At 39.5% G+C, this 19,231-nt stretch overlaps 2 protein-coding genes across 4 annotated transcripts; one reads left to right on the top strand and one right to left on the bottom strand.

Annotated features, from left to right (window-relative positions):
* Nucleotides 1-326: 326 nt before the first annotated feature.
* Nucleotides 327-11,262, top strand: LOC139285058 (probable E3 ubiquitin-protein ligase HERC6). The gene is made up of 23 exons (XM_070905496.1): nt 327-546; nt 2,271-2,427; nt 2,524-2,600; nt 3,120-3,347; nt 4,011-4,102; nt 4,208-4,335; nt 4,506-4,660; nt 4,912-4,970; nt 5,162-5,244; nt 5,351-5,410; nt 5,573-5,669; nt 5,858-6,038; nt 6,328-6,479; nt 6,923-7,042; nt 7,146-7,244; nt 7,394-7,570; nt 8,084-8,224; nt 8,393-8,559; nt 8,693-8,759; nt 8,876-8,946; nt 9,309-9,492; nt 9,890-9,992; nt 10,194-11,262. The coding sequence occupies exons 1-23, from the start codon at nt 327-329 to the stop codon at nt 10,424-10,426; spliced, it is 3,051 nt and encodes a 1,016-aa protein (XP_070761597.1). The 3' UTR covers nt 10,427-11,262.
* Nucleotides 11,263-12,813: 1,551 nt separating this feature from the next.
* On the bottom strand, nt 12,814-17,059 carry yif1b (Yip1 interacting factor homolog B (S. cerevisiae)). Of its 3 annotated transcripts, none has more exons than XM_070905759.1 (8): nt 16,971-17,059; nt 15,629-15,731; nt 15,284-15,413; nt 15,004-15,108; nt 14,471-14,607; nt 14,041-14,196; nt 13,782-13,875; nt 12,814-13,079 (listed from the first exon to the last, which is right to left on the bottom strand). In XM_070905759.1, the coding sequence occupies exons 1-8, from the start codon at nt 17,005-17,007 to the stop codon at nt 12,924-12,926; spliced, it is 918 nt and encodes a 305-aa protein (XP_070761860.1). In that variant the 5' UTR covers nt 17,008-17,059; the 3' UTR covers nt 12,814-12,923. The 3 variants fall into 3 exon arrangements, with proteins under 3 accessions (XP_070761860.1, XP_070761861.1, XP_070761862.1); XM_070905760.1 differs by having other exon boundaries at nt 15,635-15,731; XM_070905761.1 differs by having other exon boundaries at nt 16,962-17,007.
* Between the last annotated feature and the right edge of the window lie 2,172 nt (nt 17,060-19,231).

Below are 19,231 nucleotides of genomic sequence, written 5' to 3'. Positions count from 1 at the left end.
ATCTCATCTGTTGCTCTCATGCTGCCTCCCCGTGCTCTTGTAAGCTCGTAAATTAGAGCACTTCTGTCGTACATCCTACTGGTGGCTGCTTTTGGTCGACAGTAAATAAAAAACTGGACGCAGTTACAAACTTAGTTATCGTGTTAGACATTTTAACTTCTGACAAAAGAGCTGCTCAACATGCCACACTCGCAGAATGATTCAAGAGCATTCATTACCGAATGTTATTTTGCAACCTCCGACAGTACTTGAAGGCAGCACCAACTCAGCTGAGTAAAGTGCCACCACGGAGGCAGTGAACACGTCAGTCCAGTGCAGGTGGAGACATGGTGCATCTGCACTGTTGGGGAGACAGCTCCAGCGGACAGTTTGGTCCACGGACAGCCCTCAGTCCGGCGTCCTGGACTGTCCACGGGGATATAACCGACATCTGCTGTGGGGACGAGCACACTTTATTCCTCACCAGGAATGGAAACGTGTTATCATGTGGACATAACTCACAGGGACAACTTGGGCGAGAGAAGCGGGACGACGGAAGGACACCAGGTGAGTGAGGGTGGTGATGTTTTTTTTGAAAAGGCAGCAGAATAATCGAGACAACATTGTTTTACATTTAACTGCAGGATTCATTGACTTCCTTTGGCCATTTTGTCACGAGTCTGTCAAGACTATTTCATCCGAGAATTAACTTTATCTTGTTCACTTTGTCTGACAACATAAATGTAACGCATCCATCGAGTGAGTCATGTCATGTGAGTCACCGCATTCATCACGCAGGCTAATTACCTGAGCGTAGTTTCAGTTTCGTTTCCTTCATGTCATCCCAGGCAACGAAAGTTAACTAAACAGACAGCGTCTGCCTCGTTCGTGTTGACGCTGTCTGAGACTGGCCACTCCTGTCTGTGATTACATTTTAGATATCCATAATAGCATTTCTCCCTAATCAGAATGGTAATTAAAGATATCCACAATGACAACTTTGATTGTACTAGTCAAAACTACATTTAAGATATCTTAAAATCCTTAAACTGTATAAGTGGCCGTTTTAACATCTAATGGCTTGACTGGATATACATTGCAGATATCTGTAATTCAGCACTTCCTAGTCCAAAAGAACATTTCAGATATGATATGACTATGACAGTCTTCCCAGGACAAATAACGTCACTTTTGCCATTCATGTGTTTTAGGCTTTCAATTTCAGACATCCAAATATCTAGGAAGAACATTCTGGATATCCACCATCCAATTCTTACTAGTCATAATTTTAATTCCAGATATCCATAATGTAATTTTGAATGTACATTCAAAATACATTGTGACCAGTAAAAATGGCATTACGGATATCCACAGTTGGCATAATGACTAGTAAAAATGCAATTTCAGATATCTACAATTAGAATTATGACTAGAAACATTGCAATGCAAAATCATTGACTATCCACAATTACAATTTTGATATCCATAATAGCATTTCTCCTAGTCAGAGCTATATTCTTGTTAGTCAGACTGGTGATTAGAGATATCTGTAATGACATTCTTACTAGTCAAAGTTCAATTGAAGATGAATTGGGGTGGGACTTCACTCAAAGGCCATGGGGGAAAAAAATAAGGCAGAAGCTGTATTCAAAATCTCCTACTATATTAGAAGTATGTACTGATTTGGCAAAAATGTAGCATGTAGTATGCAGTATGTCAAAAATACCAGTATGTAGTACATACTGCGTTTATCGGTAGTATGTAGTAGGCGGTTTCATACACAGCCATGGTCACCCACACGTCAAAACACTGCGTCAACAGTCACAGTTACGTTCATTCTTCATTTAATTCAACATTCTGGATAGGAAGAATTACAATTATGAATATATCCACAATATTTATACAGATGTCCGCAATTGTATTTTTCCTAGTAGAATTGCAGTTGTACATATCCAAAATGACATTTTTACTAGTCTAAATGTATTTTTGGATATTCAATACACATGAAGGGCAAAAGTGACGTCATTGAGGTTGAAACTGTAGTGAAAGGTGTAATGCTGCTGGTATGATGTCAGTATGACTATCAACAGATCATTTTCATTGTCTGTTTTTTGCTGAGAGCCGCGTGTGTCGCACAGAAACAACATGCGAGATTCAAAATCTCTAGATCAGTGGTTCCCAACCTGGGTCCGTGTTTGTACAGTGGTGAAAAAGGTTGGGAACCACTGCTCTGCATGACACACCGCACCTGAGCCACGCCTGAGTCGCAATTCTCTGTCATCCTGTTGAAGGTCGTGTGGAGGGGCTGAGTGATGTGGTGTCGATGGCTTGTGGTAGGGATCACTGTCTGGCTGTGTGTGCATCTGGATGGGTGTTCTCCTGGGGGGCGGAAGAGGACGGACAGCTGGGCATTTTACCGCATCTACTGCGCAACCATCACAGAATAAGGCAAGATCTCAGTCTGTGGAATATATGAATATATGCAGACTTTTCACTGAGGGGCAGCTTTTTACATTTTTTAACCTATTCTTCATCAACATGCAGTCGGGTGCCTATACCCATACCAATACCAGTGATTCAAGTTGCTTGTGGGAACTCCCACTCCCTGGCGCTGACTAAAGGTAAGACACTGAACACACAGATGACGTCCTTGTGTGTTAATATGGAACAGCACCAGCTCTAATTGTGTATTAATAGTAATGTTTAATTATGTGTAATATAGTTATGATTTGGTTTCGATTTCATATGACACTACGTCACTGAGCCAAATCCAGTTTTCCAATTCCCTGCAGACATGATAAAGTAGTGCTTCAAGAAAACTCAGCTGTAATAATAATAATCCAGTAAAAAAAAAAAGACATTTCAATCCCAAGAGACCTGACAATTAAGTTTTAATTAAGAAACTCAGTCCATTTCTATTTGCTTGTGTTTAGGTGTGTATGTAGAGGTGCAGACACACTATTGTTAGCATTAACTCAAGAACAACACATCATAATAATCAATAATTTCCCCTGTGGAGTGGATGTTTAATTTGTTTGATTTTAATTTCTTCTGAAAAAGTGTACAGACACCATACAATTGTATTAATATTAAATCAGTGTGTTTAAATGATTTTTTCTCCACTATTGTCCACTCTCCAGGAGGAGATGTCCTCTCGTGGGGTTCAAACAGTCACGGTCAGCTGGGCCTGGGGAAGGAGGTGTCACGGCAGTTTGTACCTGACGTGGTGACCGCGTTGACCGGCGTAGCGGTGACCCAGGTTTCAGCCGGAGCGACCCACTCTCTGTTCCTCACGCTCCCAGGCCTGGTGTACTGCTGTGGGGCCAATAAATCTGGCCAGCTGGGGCTCAACAGGGTGGACGAGAATGGTACAAATAATTGACTTTAACTCACAAACTCACTTGTTCACATTTCGCCAGCAGCAGATCGTCCATAGAGGTGGAGCTCATTCGTCAAGCTGCACCACCTACAGGCGAAGAAAGTAACAGCTGCAGTTTTATATTTTTAAAAGTGGCTGTTTGTTTGCGGTTTTGGGCTTTTGAGGTTTAACACTTGTAAAAGCAGCTACACTAAATAAAATAATTAATAATAAATATGAACTGTCGTGAGTTGCCATTTCCCAAGTTGTGACTCAATTTCTTATCTAGGTAACCAAAATGATGTCTATGGCAATTTTATAAGACACAAAGTATAAATGTTGTATGAAAATATAAAATAATGTCAGATAGCATCAATAAAGACAACTGTAAATGGTAATACAACTTTTGAATTTCCAGCTTTCATCTTTGTTTGGATTAGAACAACTTCAACTAGTCGCAACTTGGAAAACAGGTTAACGATCATTTTCATCGTGTTGCAAACTACATATTTTTTCATCGAGATGGTTGCGGATTCTGGAAATGCCTTCAGAGCAACAGAAAGTGTTGTTAACTGTGTTTTTGTTTGGGTTATTAACCTCACATCAACCTCCCGATTACATCAAATTTATCCGAGCTCATTATATGCATCATCATTCTTTCCATCTTAAACAGGCAGGTTCAACATCTGTATGGTACCTGCCCTCAGGCCTCTGGGTGTCTCCTTCATAAGCTGTGGAGAGGCACACTCTGCTGTGTTAACAAAGGTACAAACCTGCCCGCCTCTCAGCTACATATGTTGGTTTGATTTCATGATCACATTGTAAAGGTAATTACAGTCTAATATGATATTGTGATGCTGTGACTTCTAGGAGGGCGAGGTTTTCACTTTTGGGGAGGGACGCCACGGTCAGCTCGGTCACAACTCCTCTGCCGATGAAGTGAGACCCAGACTGGTCGACAGTCTGGGCGGACCCGCCTCACAGATTTCATGTGGCAGGTGAAGACTCGGAGCGTGCTTACGTGAACCCTGAAACTGTGTTTTAATTTAGACAAGGCAGACTTTTAATTTTGGCATAAAGTCACGTTTACAATAGCTAACTTGAGATGTACCATTACTTTATAAAATACTTTTTTTATATCATATTAAGTTTCTTTCCTGTCTCCCAGACGTCACACTCTGGTTTTGGGCTCCTCTGGCCAGCTGTGGGCTTTTGGCAATGGCGCCAAAGGTCAAATTGGGAATGGACGCCTAGGGGAAAGTCTGAGTCCCACTCTGGTACAACTTCCATGGACCACTGACAGTGCAGCAGCCTTACCCAAAGGTAAAGTAAATTAAGTAATGAAGCAGAGCAGCTCCTCCGCTGTAGTTACATGGCAGCCAAAGGTTCTTATTAGATGAAGTTTTGAGTTAAAGATGGTCCTTATTCTTAGACAGTTGGCAGTAAAATATTCAGTTAAATAGATATTTCAGTATATTGATTTGAAAAGGAACTTGTGTTCTGTTATGGTAAAAGCTTTTATAAGACTAGCATTTAAATGACATTTGTAAATGTGTTTTTATTATTTGTTTAAGCAGACTTGAAAATATCGGCTGGGTGGAATACAAACTTCACTTACGCTTCACCTACACAGGTAATGTGTACAACTATTTAAATACTTTACACATTTTCATAGTAAGCACATTGGCGTAAAACTGATTTTTCTTTACCTGGATTTAAGAGATTTAAGAACTGTTCAGATGACTTTTAAGGTTAAATTACTATTTTGTCACGTTCGTTAGGTCTGGCTAGCTTTAAAGTTATATCTAATGTCTGTCTTTTAAGAGCTTGGACCGAAGACAGATAACTGGTCGGCTTGATGAGACAAAATGGCTGTCAATGAGACATGACGACGCACAGGCGAAGAGGTCCTTTTTTCATAATTGTGTTATGTTATGCACATATGAAATATAATTCTCATATGCAGTAACTACTGTGTTTGCAAGACTCCACCTTTCTTTCTTTATTCAACAGGGAAATATTATCGATGTTTACGACAAGTTCAAGTCTTGTTGCAAGTTTCACGAAGGCGAAGTGAGTCCTTTTTCTATTGGCTGCCACAGTCTGTGATGTTTAGTTATGATGATAAGAATGTAAGATGTAAGAGTGTGAGATTTAGAATTAAAAGATCATCTGAATGTCATTTACCCATATTGGCACTACCACTTTGTTTTAATGATTTGCTTTTGGTGTCAGTGGACCTCCATCAGAAGCAGGTGCCTTGACAGTGGACCTTGAGGCTGCTAGCCGAGCTTTTGACAAGCTGCTGGCAATACCAGGGATCAAACAATCAGTTAAGAACATAAATTAGATTGCTCTTTTGCTTAGGACATAAATCGACTGAATGAGAAAACTAGTCCCCCTGTAATGTGTTGCCTATCAGGCTCTCAATCTCTTTTGAACATGGACATTTTGTACTGATTTATTCATTTACAAACAAACACATGTAAACATTATCTCACAGAACTCTTCTCCATGCAGGTAGACCTAACCCTCCTGATGAACTTGCTTTTCGCTTCAAGAACTGCCGTGAAGTCACCGGAGATCATCCTGATTCTGCTGACGTGTCCTCTTCTCCAAGAGGACTCTAATGTCATGTCGGGGGTGTTGACGTTGGCTATCATTATTGCAGATCTGAGTGAGAAGAATCGGGCAACACTAAGTAAACAACCACAGCAAACTTTATTGTTTTTGTCCAAAGTGTTTTTGTCACAGGTTTGGGGAGATATGAAATGATCCTTGGGCTTACTGTACAGTATTGACAAATGTCACAAAATGTTTCACTTTAATTAAAAGTTTCTATTTCCCTCGATTTGCTAAATGTACAATATATAACTATACAAGGTCATCAGTAGGTAAAACTGTTTTTTAATAACTTGATATATGCTGTACAAGTCCTAAAATGTGAATATATATATGTATACACACAGTAAGTGTTTTTTGTTCTGCAGAAGGCTGGTGGTCTTCCCTGACACCCTCCATACTAATGAAGCACATCTTAGTGTTCAAAAATGCCCTGGCCTTCATGCTAAAAAATGGCCTCTTGGTAACTCACTACCCAGGAGTGAAATACCTGCTGGAAGTCCTCAAGCTACTCTACAAGGTCAGTGCTGTGTGTTGTTATGTCAATCATCTGTGGGTTTAGTGCCAGATCTATTATATGTTTTGAATTTTGGATGAAAGGAAATAATTTATCCTGGGACGAAACTCATAAACTTGACCCCTAATCTATACTGAATCTGGACAAGTGGCTGGAGGGTTGATTTTACCTTGTGTTAGACAATATAATTTTGGCACAATATTTGTTCTTTTCTGTGATCAGAATGAACTCTTGAACTTTTTGAAAATAAGTGATTGAATTGTTTAGCCTACAAAATGTGACAAATATTGACTAATGCCCATCACAAGTTACCATAGCTCAAAACTGTCTGACCACCATTGTCCGTTGAAGGTCTGGCATTTTTGACACATCACTGTATAAATATATTTTTTCTATGTAGTGTGTAACTGTTATTTTGTTTTTTGTAATTTGTGTATTTGTCACAGGCAAACAAATCTGGAAAGTCCTACAAAGTCCCACTCAGCACCTTTTATGTAGAGGAAATCAGAGATAATGTCCAGCCACTCGAGGACGTCTCTCTTTGGCTGAGATTTTCTAAAGTGGAGGTAAAAACATACAGTACCCAGGAAGCTGAATAGTTGTAATTTTCTGTTGGACCGCTTATTGCTGAAATGATTTCTTGGTTAATCAGCAATTATTTTCTTAAAGGATGACGTCAACACACCTGCCATTTTCTGCCGCTACCCATTCCTGTTAACTCTGGTTCACAAAGTGGCGGTCTTTAACATCGTTGCATGGATAATGAAGGTACAGTATGTTTTTAAAAATAGATTGTAAACATTTTACTGAAGGTCTACATTAATGATACCACATAATATGGCTGCTGTTGTTTAATTTGAGCATTCATTTCCATCTGGTAGGAGATTTCTTTATAATGAAAGGTTTTGTAATTACAGGAAGCAGAGCATTTCCTTTATTATTTAGCTTTGGCGTGGCCTAATGAATTGTGGGTAAAACCCCCGGGCTCCCATGCGCCGGTCTTCCAGCTAACTCTGAGACGAGCTCACCTGGTCGAGGACACCTTCAGACAGCTCGGTGCGGCTGACCACTGCGCCTTCCGAAGGGAGCTTCTGGTAAATCAAAATGTTGCCAGCTTTAGTGTTCTGAAGCTAAGTTTGGTAGCTTTTGTGTTTATATTACTTCATTCCAGGTTAATTTAAGGGGTACTCTGTTGATTTAGCCTTGCACTTAGTTGTGGGACTCACAAGAGACAAAAAAAAGGTCAAAAACGCAGCCGCAGAGGCTATTTGAGTCCCAGGTATGAGTAGAACTTCATCAACACTTGCACATATAGATTGTATCCGTAGCAAAGTACAACAACGCATTGACTTTCTTAGGAGACCGACGTCATTTGGGGCAAACAAACCGTTCCTGTCATTTGTTACAAGTGGATGTCAGGGAAGTTGAGCATGGATATGCATAACGTCCCGAGTCCTTTACATAGAAATCAGTATGCAACCGAGCAAATAGGGTTAGGGTCTTATTTTTTAAGTGACGTTACAATCTGTTCACACATGGCAATAAAAAGTTCATACATGTAAATTGTTAAATATAGTACCTTCAAAAAAGTATTCTATGCTTCCTAGGTGAAATTTGTGGATGACAGAAACGTGATGAATGTCAACAAAAGGGACTTCTTCCTGCATGTGTTCAATGAGCTGACATCTCCCGAGTCTGAAATGTTCATGTACAACGAGAGTCAGACTCTGGCCTGGTTCCCTCCCAAGGTAAGAAGACCATGAATTCAGTTAATGCGCTCTTAAACAAACAGGCTGGAGATGTAAAAGTTAAAGCAACACATACTGTACATTTGACCTTATCATCATCCTGTGAAGACTTGGACAGATGTTGAACTGTAATAAATCCCAATTGTGTTTTCATTAACAACCAAACAGCCAAAAGTCGAGGAGAAGACTTACTTCCTGTTTGGCGTTCTGTGCGGCCTGGCTCTCTACAACGGCAACATTGTCCACCTGCCCTTCCCACTGGTTCTCTTCAAGAAGCTGCTTCGCATCAAACCCTCACTGGATGACCTGAGGGAGTTTGAACCTGTAGTGGGAGAGTAAGATTTTCTACAGCAGTTCTTCTGTCACCTTGATTAACAGCAGTCATATAGTCTGTTTAGTAGTTGTGATTTGAAACACTTTATAGGTGACGTGCAGATATGTGAAAGTGATCTTTTGTTATGTCTTCAGGTCTTTGCGGTGCGTGTTGGAGGACTACCCTCCTGGGGAAGTTGATAAGCTGGATACAACTTTCACTGTAGGTTTACTAAATCATAGTTAGAATGACAGCCGGTGTTATTTCGTACTTCGACTCTGTTTCCTACTCGTGTTGTTGCAATACTCCAATCTACCTGTGATTATTATTCATCACAGGTGACCTGGAGTGGTGAGACAGTTGAGCTTGATCCGACAGAACCTGGAAAACTTGTCACGTGGTCGAACAGGTATGTTCAAACACAGGGTGGATTAAACTCAATCAGTAATGGTCATTTTGCATTATTTATAACTTTGAACTGACAATATATCTATTTATTCAGAAGAGTATGCCTGTATTTTCACATTTGATGTGTACTGTCGACTAACACATAATTATCCATTGTCATGTCGGCTGAAAATCAAGCAGTTTAAAGTTAGTGGCTCTGTGCTGCGACATGACTGATTGATACAGTCAAACATGCATCAGAGTTAAAACTGTCAGCAGCGCAACAATACTTGGATTATATAAAGAACATTTACATAAATAGAGTCTTGTAGTGGTGAGGGAAGATCTTTGGACAATTTATCAGCACTTTTAAATTCTTTTTAGGAAAGAGTTCGTAGCCGCCTTCGCCAACTACGCGTTCAACCAATCAGTGGAGAGAGTGTTCGAAGCGTTCAGGAAGGGGTTCATCAAGGTGTGTGACATCGACGTGTTGGAGTTCTTCCAGCCGGAGGAGTTGCAAGCAGTGATGGTGGGCCAAGAAAACTACGACTGGGACATGTTCAAGCAGGTCTGTAAATATATATATATATATATGACTAAATGCTTTTTTTCTATGGGGTCACAAGCCAAAAAGATTGGGAACCACAGGTTTAATCTTTGCGTTGGATTTTTTATGTAAACTCTTAATTTTAAAAGGACCTTGTAACTAACTGTCAGATAAATGCAGTGGAGTAAATATTTCCTTCTGAATTGTAGTGGAGTAAAAGTAAAAAATGAAAATACTGAAGTAAAGTACAAGTACATCAGAAATGTATTTTTTCTTCCCCACCACTGCACATGGTTTACAGTAACTGGGATACAACATGTAAAAGCACCAGCCCTTGTTATATATATTATATATACTTATATATTATATTATGTTATATTTCTACTTATATTTGTTTGTTTTTTATTTTTCCAAACAGAACACAGTTTATGAAGGAGACTACCATGCTGGGCACCCAAACATCGTTACCTTCTGGGAGGTGTTTGAGAAACTGACAGCAGAGGAAAAGAAGAAGTTTTTTTGTAAGTGTCGTACATGATTGTGCCTGTTGTCATGTCAAGTTTTACTTTACAGCAGAGCTGTACTGTCTCATCAGTTTCAGACTTAATGAAGAGCTGAGAGGGAAAGTGTAGATGTTCCCTTGGCATTCTACAAAGGTTTCTTTAATTCATTTAAGATGCTCAGGTCATTTAACATCATCTCTGTCTTGTTTTTGTCGCCAGTGTTCCTCACTGGCTGCGACCGTGTGCCCTTCCAGGGTATGGAGAGCATCAAGATGAAAGTCGCTGTCTTGCCCGACTCCACTGACCTCCACTTGCCAGAATCCCTCACCTGTCATTTTCTGTTACTACTGCCCATCTACCAGAGGTATCCAGTCGAGAGGACAATGCAGACCAGGCTCCTTCAGGCTATCGATCACAACAGACGCTTCTGGAAAGAAGACCCTGCAGGCTGAAGTTATGAAGGCTTATTGAAATCACCCACATTATGTTGTTTCCAGTTAGTTTTGGGGATTTTGTGTATCTACAATCTGCCAGATGTAATGCTTTTTTTCTTTCAAATGTAGACACTGCAATTAGCGATGGGTATTGTTAAGACGCACTCATATTTATAGCTGAACAATCAGCTGTATAATTTAGTTAACTACGTGTGGGTTCTAGGCTGCTAGCATACATAAGGTAACATACTTGAGGTGGACGGGAGATGTCAGAGCTTATCGATACCACAGTCTTTAATATTTCCGTTTAATACTTTAATCCGGTTTCAGTACTTATCCCTAACTGCAATATCAATGTCATGAAGGAAGTTCTAACCTGGGGTCCATAGTAATGTTATAAAGTTATGAAGGGACATAACAGGAGTAGATCAGCAGCCTATGTGCTGTCATTTAATACGTAACAATTAGTATTATTTTTTTTAACTATTAGAGTTCATATCGTAAATAAAATCACTGTTATGAAGTATCCAGATCACATGAAAGAGGGGTGGATATTGGGCCAAAACTTCAGTGTGTATAAAGTCAGTAGTTGTTAGGTCACTGCTATACTTCTGCTTAGGTCCGCTGTACTGAGATGAGAACCTCACTATTTTGATATTTATAGCATGAAGTCCTCTTTCTGTTCCTGTTTCACAAGCTTAAATCTTAAGAAAATCTTATAAAAAAACAATAGAAATGTGTGGTATTCAGGAAAGATCTATGCTTTTGCTCATTGTATCTTTAAGAACATAATAATATACATGTCTTTGTTTGCAGTACCGGCTTGCAGTTTATTATGTTGAAAATGAAGTAATTTTAATGAACACAATCTTCTAATGGTTATTTCCTGGTTTATTCCATTCTCTAGTCAGCTAGACATTATCTTTAATAAAATACCATTCTTGATTTTATAGTTAACTGCAGACCTAATATTCACATCAAATTAAAAAGTGCAAACATTTATCTTAAAAACTTGAAGGCCTGTAGAAGGATAAAAAGATGACTTTTTAGTTTGCTGTGCTCAAGGATTCGTGCCTCCTCATCCACATTTAGCTGCAAAAAACAGACAAGAGCACATTTTGAGCACATAAAACACAACTTACACTTCAGCGGCTCCAAGTCAAATTTTATTCACCAGTCATCATATCTCAGTGGCTTGATTTGAGAGGTTGTTTACTTACTTTGACCGTCAGGGCCGAGGTCCATTCATGATTCATCACGACAACAAATGTGTCTAACTTGCCTGCTACATAGAATCAGTCATTCTTAATGAGATGCTGCAACTTCAGGATTATTATGAGCACTTTGTTTTTAGTTTTTATTGGCACCTCAATTAACTGAGATAAGCGTTTCAGCATTCACCAAACATTTCATCCGAGGGAAAATGCAAAAATCCTGACTTTAATAGTTTCCTGAATTAATTTAAGTGAATGTGAATCCCACCCTGGTTTGAGTTAGCATTGGACAGCTTGTTTCATAGTGACATTAGATAATTTACAAACACATTAAAGCACAAGAAAGCACTTCTGACATTTAAATATTTCAAGTATCTCAAAGCGACTAAAACAATTTTCACAGAACAGACCACCTCATCCCTTTCTTTATTTCATCTGACTTTCAATATGAAAAGCAGTAAACGATTTACTTGTTTTTTTTTAAAAGGATATCAAAGTCAACTCAACATTTCATTGTGAGGTCTAAACCCTTAATGTGGCTTACACACTTTCTATTCAAGTCAGGCAGCAAAGCTCATACAAGTCAAAGCACATACAAAAAGATTAAACAGATCAAATGGAGGCGGTGCTACACCCACATTTACACACCAGTTAGAGAACCGTTGTTTCCAGATCCAAACAGTAGGACCAGGGAGTCAAACATCAAAGCAGAGACACTTGATCACTTTTAAACCTGAATTTTCATTAAATGGACGGTTTGTGTGCTTTTTCTTTCTGCCAGCTCAGAAAAACCACTTATGAGACTTCAGACGAGAAATATCTGCGATAATACTTAAGTTATACACAAACATACATACTTAAATATTCCTAAAAAATATAATTACAAACAAATAATTACACAGTATAGAAAAACAACTTAAAGCCAGTTGCTCTTGCTACAACCTTTTGATGACAGAACATAAAAAAGACAAAAAAAAAGGCAATACCAATGTTGTGGGGCTGTGCTGTGAGAGAAAAGGCAGTGACGCCTCACATCCTCTCTTAATCGTAACATGTGTTGTTTTTGCTCCATCATACATGGAGTGAGTCTTGTGAATGTGTATTTGTGTCTTTATGTCTGGGAAGAGACCGTTGTGTGTTTCATCCAAGTCCAGCTTCTTTGATGTGTGTGTGTGTGTGTGTGTGTGTGTGTGTGTGTGTGTGTGTGTGTGTGTGTGTGTGTGTGAGAGAGTGTATTAAGGGGGTGAGATGGCATTCGGACCGCCAAGTTCATCTTCTACACAATGAGTGTGTTCCAGGTTTTATCTGATGAGGTGGTAGGTGAGCCAGTACATGAAGATGGGCTGTGCTGCTGCTATAGACATGGTGAGGTACATCCTCAGCTGGTTTCTGGCTCCTCTCACCAGCCTCCCCTCCGCCGCCGCCTCAGATAACAGCTTCAGACGCAGAGTGCGGATCTGAGGAGAGACCCATTAAAGATTGATTATCTATTTTCTTCTTTGGAGATTTGACATGAGAAAGGACAACATGTGTGAACAGGCTGACTGTTTAACACCACCTTAAACTACAACCTCTACATGTAATTGACAATGATGATCTGACAATGTTAACAAAAACTGAACATGGGCTTTGTAAACAAAAAAATTATGGCTATATAACTGTTGTATTTGATTTAGATTAATTGCTTAATCATTCAGTCGATAAAATATCAGAAAATTGTGAAATCACAATTTCCCAGAGCCCAAAGTGACATTTTCAAAATTTTGTCCAACCAACAGTCCAAAACCCAAAGACTCTTCATTGTCTCTTATTTAATTTTCTTTCGTTTGACTAATTGAATAGTCGAGGAATCGTTGCAGCTCTAATTTAACTGCATTAGATTCGACAGGTGTACCTAATAAAGTGGCCACTGAGTTTATGTGTATGTGTGAAGAGGGGTTGTGATGGGGGTCAGGAGGGTAAGAGTATGGTAAAATAATAAGATGAAAGAATGTGAGAGTTGAAAGTGAAAAGAGAGGGTGTGAAATTACAGCATGTCTTGTGTTAGCTTGACTTCAGTACATATGTGCAATTACAGGAAAGCTTTTATTTAGAATTTGATTTTGTCTGTTAAGATCAATAATTAAAACTCTCACGAGTTAGTAGATGCTGCTACTCACCATAAAGACAAAGATGGCAGCACAGCACCACAGTAGAGAGAGATAGTACGCTGGCCTCCCAAACAACAGGCCTGCTACTACCCCTATGATCATCCTAAAGAAAAAGACAGAAGAGATACACAGCCACAGCTTAGGTATAACATCCTAACTAAGAAAAGAATAAACAACTGAGCAAAATAAAAGGTCTACAGAGTGATGAAGGGAGGTGAGAGGCAGCAGAGGGTGGAGCTGGTGAAACATAGGAAGATGCTGTACATACCCAACATATTTGTAGCCAGAAAAGGCCAGCAGGTCTATGGTCGTGAGGTCGGTGTTTACGGTCACAAGGTAGAGCGACAGCAGGACTGCCAGGACTTCCATGATCAGCCACACAAACGCTGAGCTGGCCTGAACTCCCAGCAGCTCTGGAGAAAACCTGAAGGGTGGACAAGAGTCTCTACAGATTTATATACTGTGAACTCTATAGCAGACCCTAGTTTAGAACGTGTCCATCATCAATGTGAGGTGGTACAAAATGATCTATTATCAAGCTGAAAATATATGCAGGGATTTCAATTTTAGTACCATTTAGCAATCAACTAAATGGATTTATAATGTTATAATGATCACTGCTTCGATAAAAATCATAAAGCATTAGATCAGCGTGTCTTTGCTGCATCACTTTGATAAAAACACGGATGCATGTGTACCTGTTCTGTGTGCCAAGGGCCAGTCCAGCCACCAGGACGTATGTGATGAAGCCCATGGCAGGAATGTAGAGGTCAGGAGCGTTCACATCAAAGCGCGGAGCCACAGGAGTGTCCTGCTGGTAGCTCACCTCCCAGTTCTGCAACACACACATCATCACAAATGCACAACTTACTAAATCCTTACGGACTAAACTTTGGGCTGAGAGCATGTAGTGTTTCACAGGTAAAGTCCTGAATATTTCAACACTATAGATAGATTCCTGGTTGACTTCTGCTGAGTCCACACAACATCTCATCTAAAAAAAAAAAACGTACTCTATGGTCTGGATTACTTTTTCAGGAAATTTGAACTACAACAGCTTCAGGCAGAACGACAAGCAGGTCTTTTATCTCAACCTGGAGCATATAAGGGAAACCTCAGAGGCCCACAAAGAAAAATCTACATATTTTCTCATGCACAGGTTTACCTCTGCCTGTGCAATGTGGCAAGCATAACAGAATAACGTACATTTAGCAGGTGTAAGCAGACTTACCTCGTGCATGTAAGGGAAAACTAGAAGGCCCAACTTCTTCCCCACGTACACTGTATCCACGGCAAAGTAGTATTTCAGTTTAGAAATTGGGATGAACCTGTCCAGCTGAAACAAGCAAGCACACAGACACGCACACAGACACACACACACGTGCATTATTTGATGGACGATCATTTAATGTGGCCTTTCTGTTCAGCCTGCTTTTGCTTTTGAGACCATTTTGAGGGAGCCCTTTTGCAAGCAGAATCATTCAAAGGAAATAGTTATGAGTCAGTCTTACATTCTTGTCCACCATTTCCCTTCCCTGGGATGCCAGTGAGCTGCCGTACGCCATGGCCAGATTAGACATGGGGTCAGACAGAATGGACTGGCCAGGAAATCCTGCTGCTTGAGGCCCGGCCTGCTGGTTCCTGCCAAAATATCACAAGAAAATGTATCAATTGAAACATGATGGACGTATTAGTTCAAAAAAAGACAAATAGTCAAATTTATTGTGAGGAGATGATGCAAACTGGGAAGCTGAATTAACAGAAAGTAAATAAGTTACTAACATTCTATTTATGTATTTTATGTCTTAACAGCTTAATATCCAGCCTAACTTCAGCCTGGCTGGCAGGGCTCCCACCTGTACCCAGTCTGTGGTCCAGCTGCAGCTCCACTGGTATCCTCAAACAGCTGGCTGCCTTCTGAACCATCCACCGAGCTATTCCTCAGACGCATGTTAGGCTCTGGATGAAAAGAGAGAGTGGTTAAATGATAAAAGATGTGTTAAACAAATTTAGGGTGTGAAAAAATTGGGCAAAGTTAGCAAAGCAAGCAATAGTAGTAAGTAGCAGTTTGTATGAAGAGACTTGACCCAACTTTCCCTAAATCACAAGCCTTTTGTGTTACAACACAAAAGGTTTGTTAAAATTCATACACTTAAGACCAGTCATCATTAAAAAAAACTGCTCGGTGGACATGCTGATAATTATCAGCTCAAAATATAAATGCATTTAAACAAAGCTAAACAAATGAAAGCTTTGTGCAGGAGAAATAGCTGTATAACTCTATTCCCTGAAGGAGTAATAACATTATCACACACTTATCACGAGCTGATTACATCATCCTAACAGAGCCACAAACTGTTTTAGTTCGGACCTCCTTTACCGACCATACCTGACAGCAAAACAATATGATGGATGTGACATAAAACCTACAGTATGCTAGGTCCGCACACAGAAACACCTTTACAGCACAAGTACTTCAAACCTGACACACAGTCTCAACATGAGCCTAGTTATTTCTACATTATAAAACAACACAGTGTGCCTTGGCTTTGGTGCTCACCAGTCGACCTGATTATAGAAAACTACCCCAGATTGAAGCTTGGAAACGCTTTAACTTCAACGTTAGCTAACATGCGTAACGTTAAACTAACAACGTCAACGTATAAAACCACTAACGCGTAAATTAAACTAGCTTAATACATCACCACAGGCGGACTTAAACAGCCTGTAAACATAAATATATCCCACAACCACTACACAGACACCTCCACATAGAGGGGATACAAATTAGATGTAGCTAGCCTAATTTAACAGTTACAGACACCGGGTAAGTACGAGGGGTTACTACTGTTAGCCACCCTAGCCAGTGAAACGTTATGTAAATTAGCTAGTTAGCATTTGTAACTTAGCTTGTGTTTATTAATAGTTTGTGGGCACGCTATCGGCTGCTAATGCCAAATGCCATGCCAAATATTTAGCCAAAACAGTCTTCCACGTTGGCTAACGTTAGCCGTTGGTGAACTTGGTGGCCAAATGTAACGTTTTGGTGTTGGTGAAGTTTTTCGCCTCAACCAGCTGAAAACAGCGACACCAACGTACGTTGGATCCCAGAAGGCTAGCAAGTACAAAATGTGCACATGCAGCCGGCCGTTAATATAAAATACTGATTTGATCGATAATATCACGTACGTAACTTACGCTGTCTGAACCCACTTTGAGTTGCAGTATAATCCATTTGGACTAACTTGATGGTAGCAGAAGCCGTCAGGCAACCAACTGTACTGAGATGCAGTTGCTACTGGCTAGCAAGCTACACAGGGAAGTTGTTTATGTCATTCATACATTTACACGGAAGTAGCCGCTTTCTTTTTCTTCTAGTTTAGTTTTAATGACGGCTTACAAACCAACGAGAGCGGCGAATACCGCCACCTACTGTACCGAAGTGTCCTGACGTCCATCCTGTCACGATGATACCCAGGTTAATTACAGCTTACATTCTTACATTGATTGTCCTTTTTCTCCAACATTTTAAAACTCCACTTTCTCCCCATTCCTGCTACCTTAATCTTAAATTTGTCTCTTTCTGCCTTGAACTTTTTACATCCCAGCAGAACATGCTCAACATTTTCTTTACCACGACAAACCTCACATTTATCTGATGCTTTACTTTTCACAGTGGTGTAAAGTAACTAAGTAAACTTACTCGAGTAGTGTACTTTATTGTATATATCATTTTATTATTTTGTGCTACTTTATACTACATTTCAGAGCAGTTAAAATACGCTCAACATTAAAAAGTACTGCTTCCATGTTAATGCATCAATAATAAAGATCCAATAAAATAATACTAACTGGGGCCATACTGCATAATGAGTATGTTTTAGGTATGTACTTCTCGGTAAATATAACTTTGAAAGCAGGACTTTTACTTGTAATTGATCATTTCCATTGTGGTATTGTTACTTTTACTGCAGTAAATGATCTGAAACTTCTTCCACCACTGCTTTTTCATGTTCATGATACAGTACATGTTGCATTAAGTCCTGTATGTTCTAGCCTTGACATTAAAAACAAACAGAGGATTTCATTATTCCATCACATAGGCCTTTCACTGATTTTGCTTCAGTTCTACTGAAAACATTTTCTGAAATATCATTGTCACTCTTCTTTAATTCTCCTTATTACAAATGATAAGTAACCTAATTCTATTCTTCTTTTCCCCACGTGTGAAGTAAATCCTTGTGTTTCTGAGTTAGATACATTGAGTACTACCCCTGCTGGATGTTGAGACATGTTTTTAAAAATGGACACATACGGACAAAACAAGCCAAAGACATTTGTACCTCTGTAGTGACTGACAGACCTCTTTTAAATCCAACACTTGCTGGTATTCAACTCAAAAGCAGCGTTTGTAATTTTGATACACTAGTTGCTACCTGAATTACTTGGTGCATATCAGCCACCAAGTCCTCAAAATGGTGCACTGAGGCAAAGGAAACATCTCAAACATCATGATGACATATGTCAAACTTGGAAATGGATATGAACTGTGATGGAAAGACACCGTCTGTTGCCATAGCAGATACTGATGGATGACAATGGCAGATGTTTACAGTGGGGAATAACAGTGGTGATTTCCACATACATACTGGTACCTTTCTTTGAAACAGGAGCAGCCACATTCCAGTAGCAGTGACAGTAAATGCATCTGCAATTTTTCTGCAGTCTTCCAAAAATATGTGGGCACAAAAATAGGTGCACGCAGGTGAATGAATCAGTGCTGTCATTTTTAGCCTTGAGGGAAGGCCCAGACTGAAATATCTATATCTAACTATAGGATGGAGGTCCAAGGCATTTTTTACACATATCCATGGTTCCCAGATGCTTTGGTGTATCTCCTGACATTTCCTCTCGTGTCACCATGGAGTTCACATTTGTGGAGTGAAATATCTCAACAATTATTTGATAGATTGCCATTTGGCACACACATTTATATTCCCCTCAGGATGAATTTTAATCGATTTTTTCATCTAACGGCGCCATCATCAGGTCAATATTATAATTTGACCAATACTTTGGTTTATGACCAAATACCTGCAAAATCAGCACTGTAATTTTTGTTTATCAATCAGAATCAGAAATACTCTATATGCTCCCATTCAAGAGTAGAAAGCAGCATAAATTTAGAAATAAAAGTATGTACAAAATATAAAAATAAGAAATAGAAAATAAAAATATAAAAGGTACTGAGTTATATAAAGGAATAAAGGAGAAAAGTAAGAAAAATAAGAAAACAAACAGGAGCGACTGTAACAGGCTGCATGCACGGTTGGCGCATGTGCACTGCAACACAGCTAATTAGTGCTAATTAGCAAATATTAACACTAACATGCTTAACTAAGATGGTGAAAATGGCAATCATACCTGCTTTACATCAGCATGTTGTCATTGTGAGCATG

Source organism: Enoplosus armatus, chromosome 5 (assembly GCF_043641665.1).
Source record: "Enoplosus armatus isolate fEnoArm2 chromosome 5, fEnoArm2.hap1, whole genome shotgun sequence".
NCBI lineage: Eukaryota > Metazoa > Chordata > Actinopteri > Centrarchiformes > Enoplosidae > Enoplosus > Enoplosus armatus.
This window is presented reverse-complemented; position numbering and strand designations above follow the sequence as displayed.

Bases quoted from the DNA above. Each gene is read 5' to 3' on its own strand.
- LOC139285058 (XM_070905496.1), top strand. From the start codon at position 327: ATGGTGCATCTGCACTGTTGGGGAGACAGCTCCAGCGGACAGTTTGGT. The intron at 547-2,270 runs GTGAGTGAGGGT...ATCCTGTTGAAG, and splicing joins GGACGACGGAAGGACACCAG to GTCGTGTGGAGGGGCTGAGT. The intron at 6,480-6,922 runs GTCAGTGCTGTG...TATTTGTCACAG, and splicing joins TCCTCAAGCTACTCTACAAG to GCAAACAAATCTGGAAAGTC.
- yif1b (XM_070905761.1), bottom strand. From the start codon at position 17,007: ATGGATTATACTGCAACTCAAAGTGGGTTCAGACAGCGTAAGTTAC. The intron at 15,732-16,961 runs GTACGTGATATT...CTTTTCATCCAG, and splicing joins GTTCAGACAGCGTAAGTTAC to AGCCTAACATGCGTCTGAGG. The intron at 15,109-15,283 runs GTAAGACTGACT...TGCTTGTTTCAG, and splicing joins GGGAAATGGTGGACAAGAAT to CTGGACAGGTTCATCCCAAT.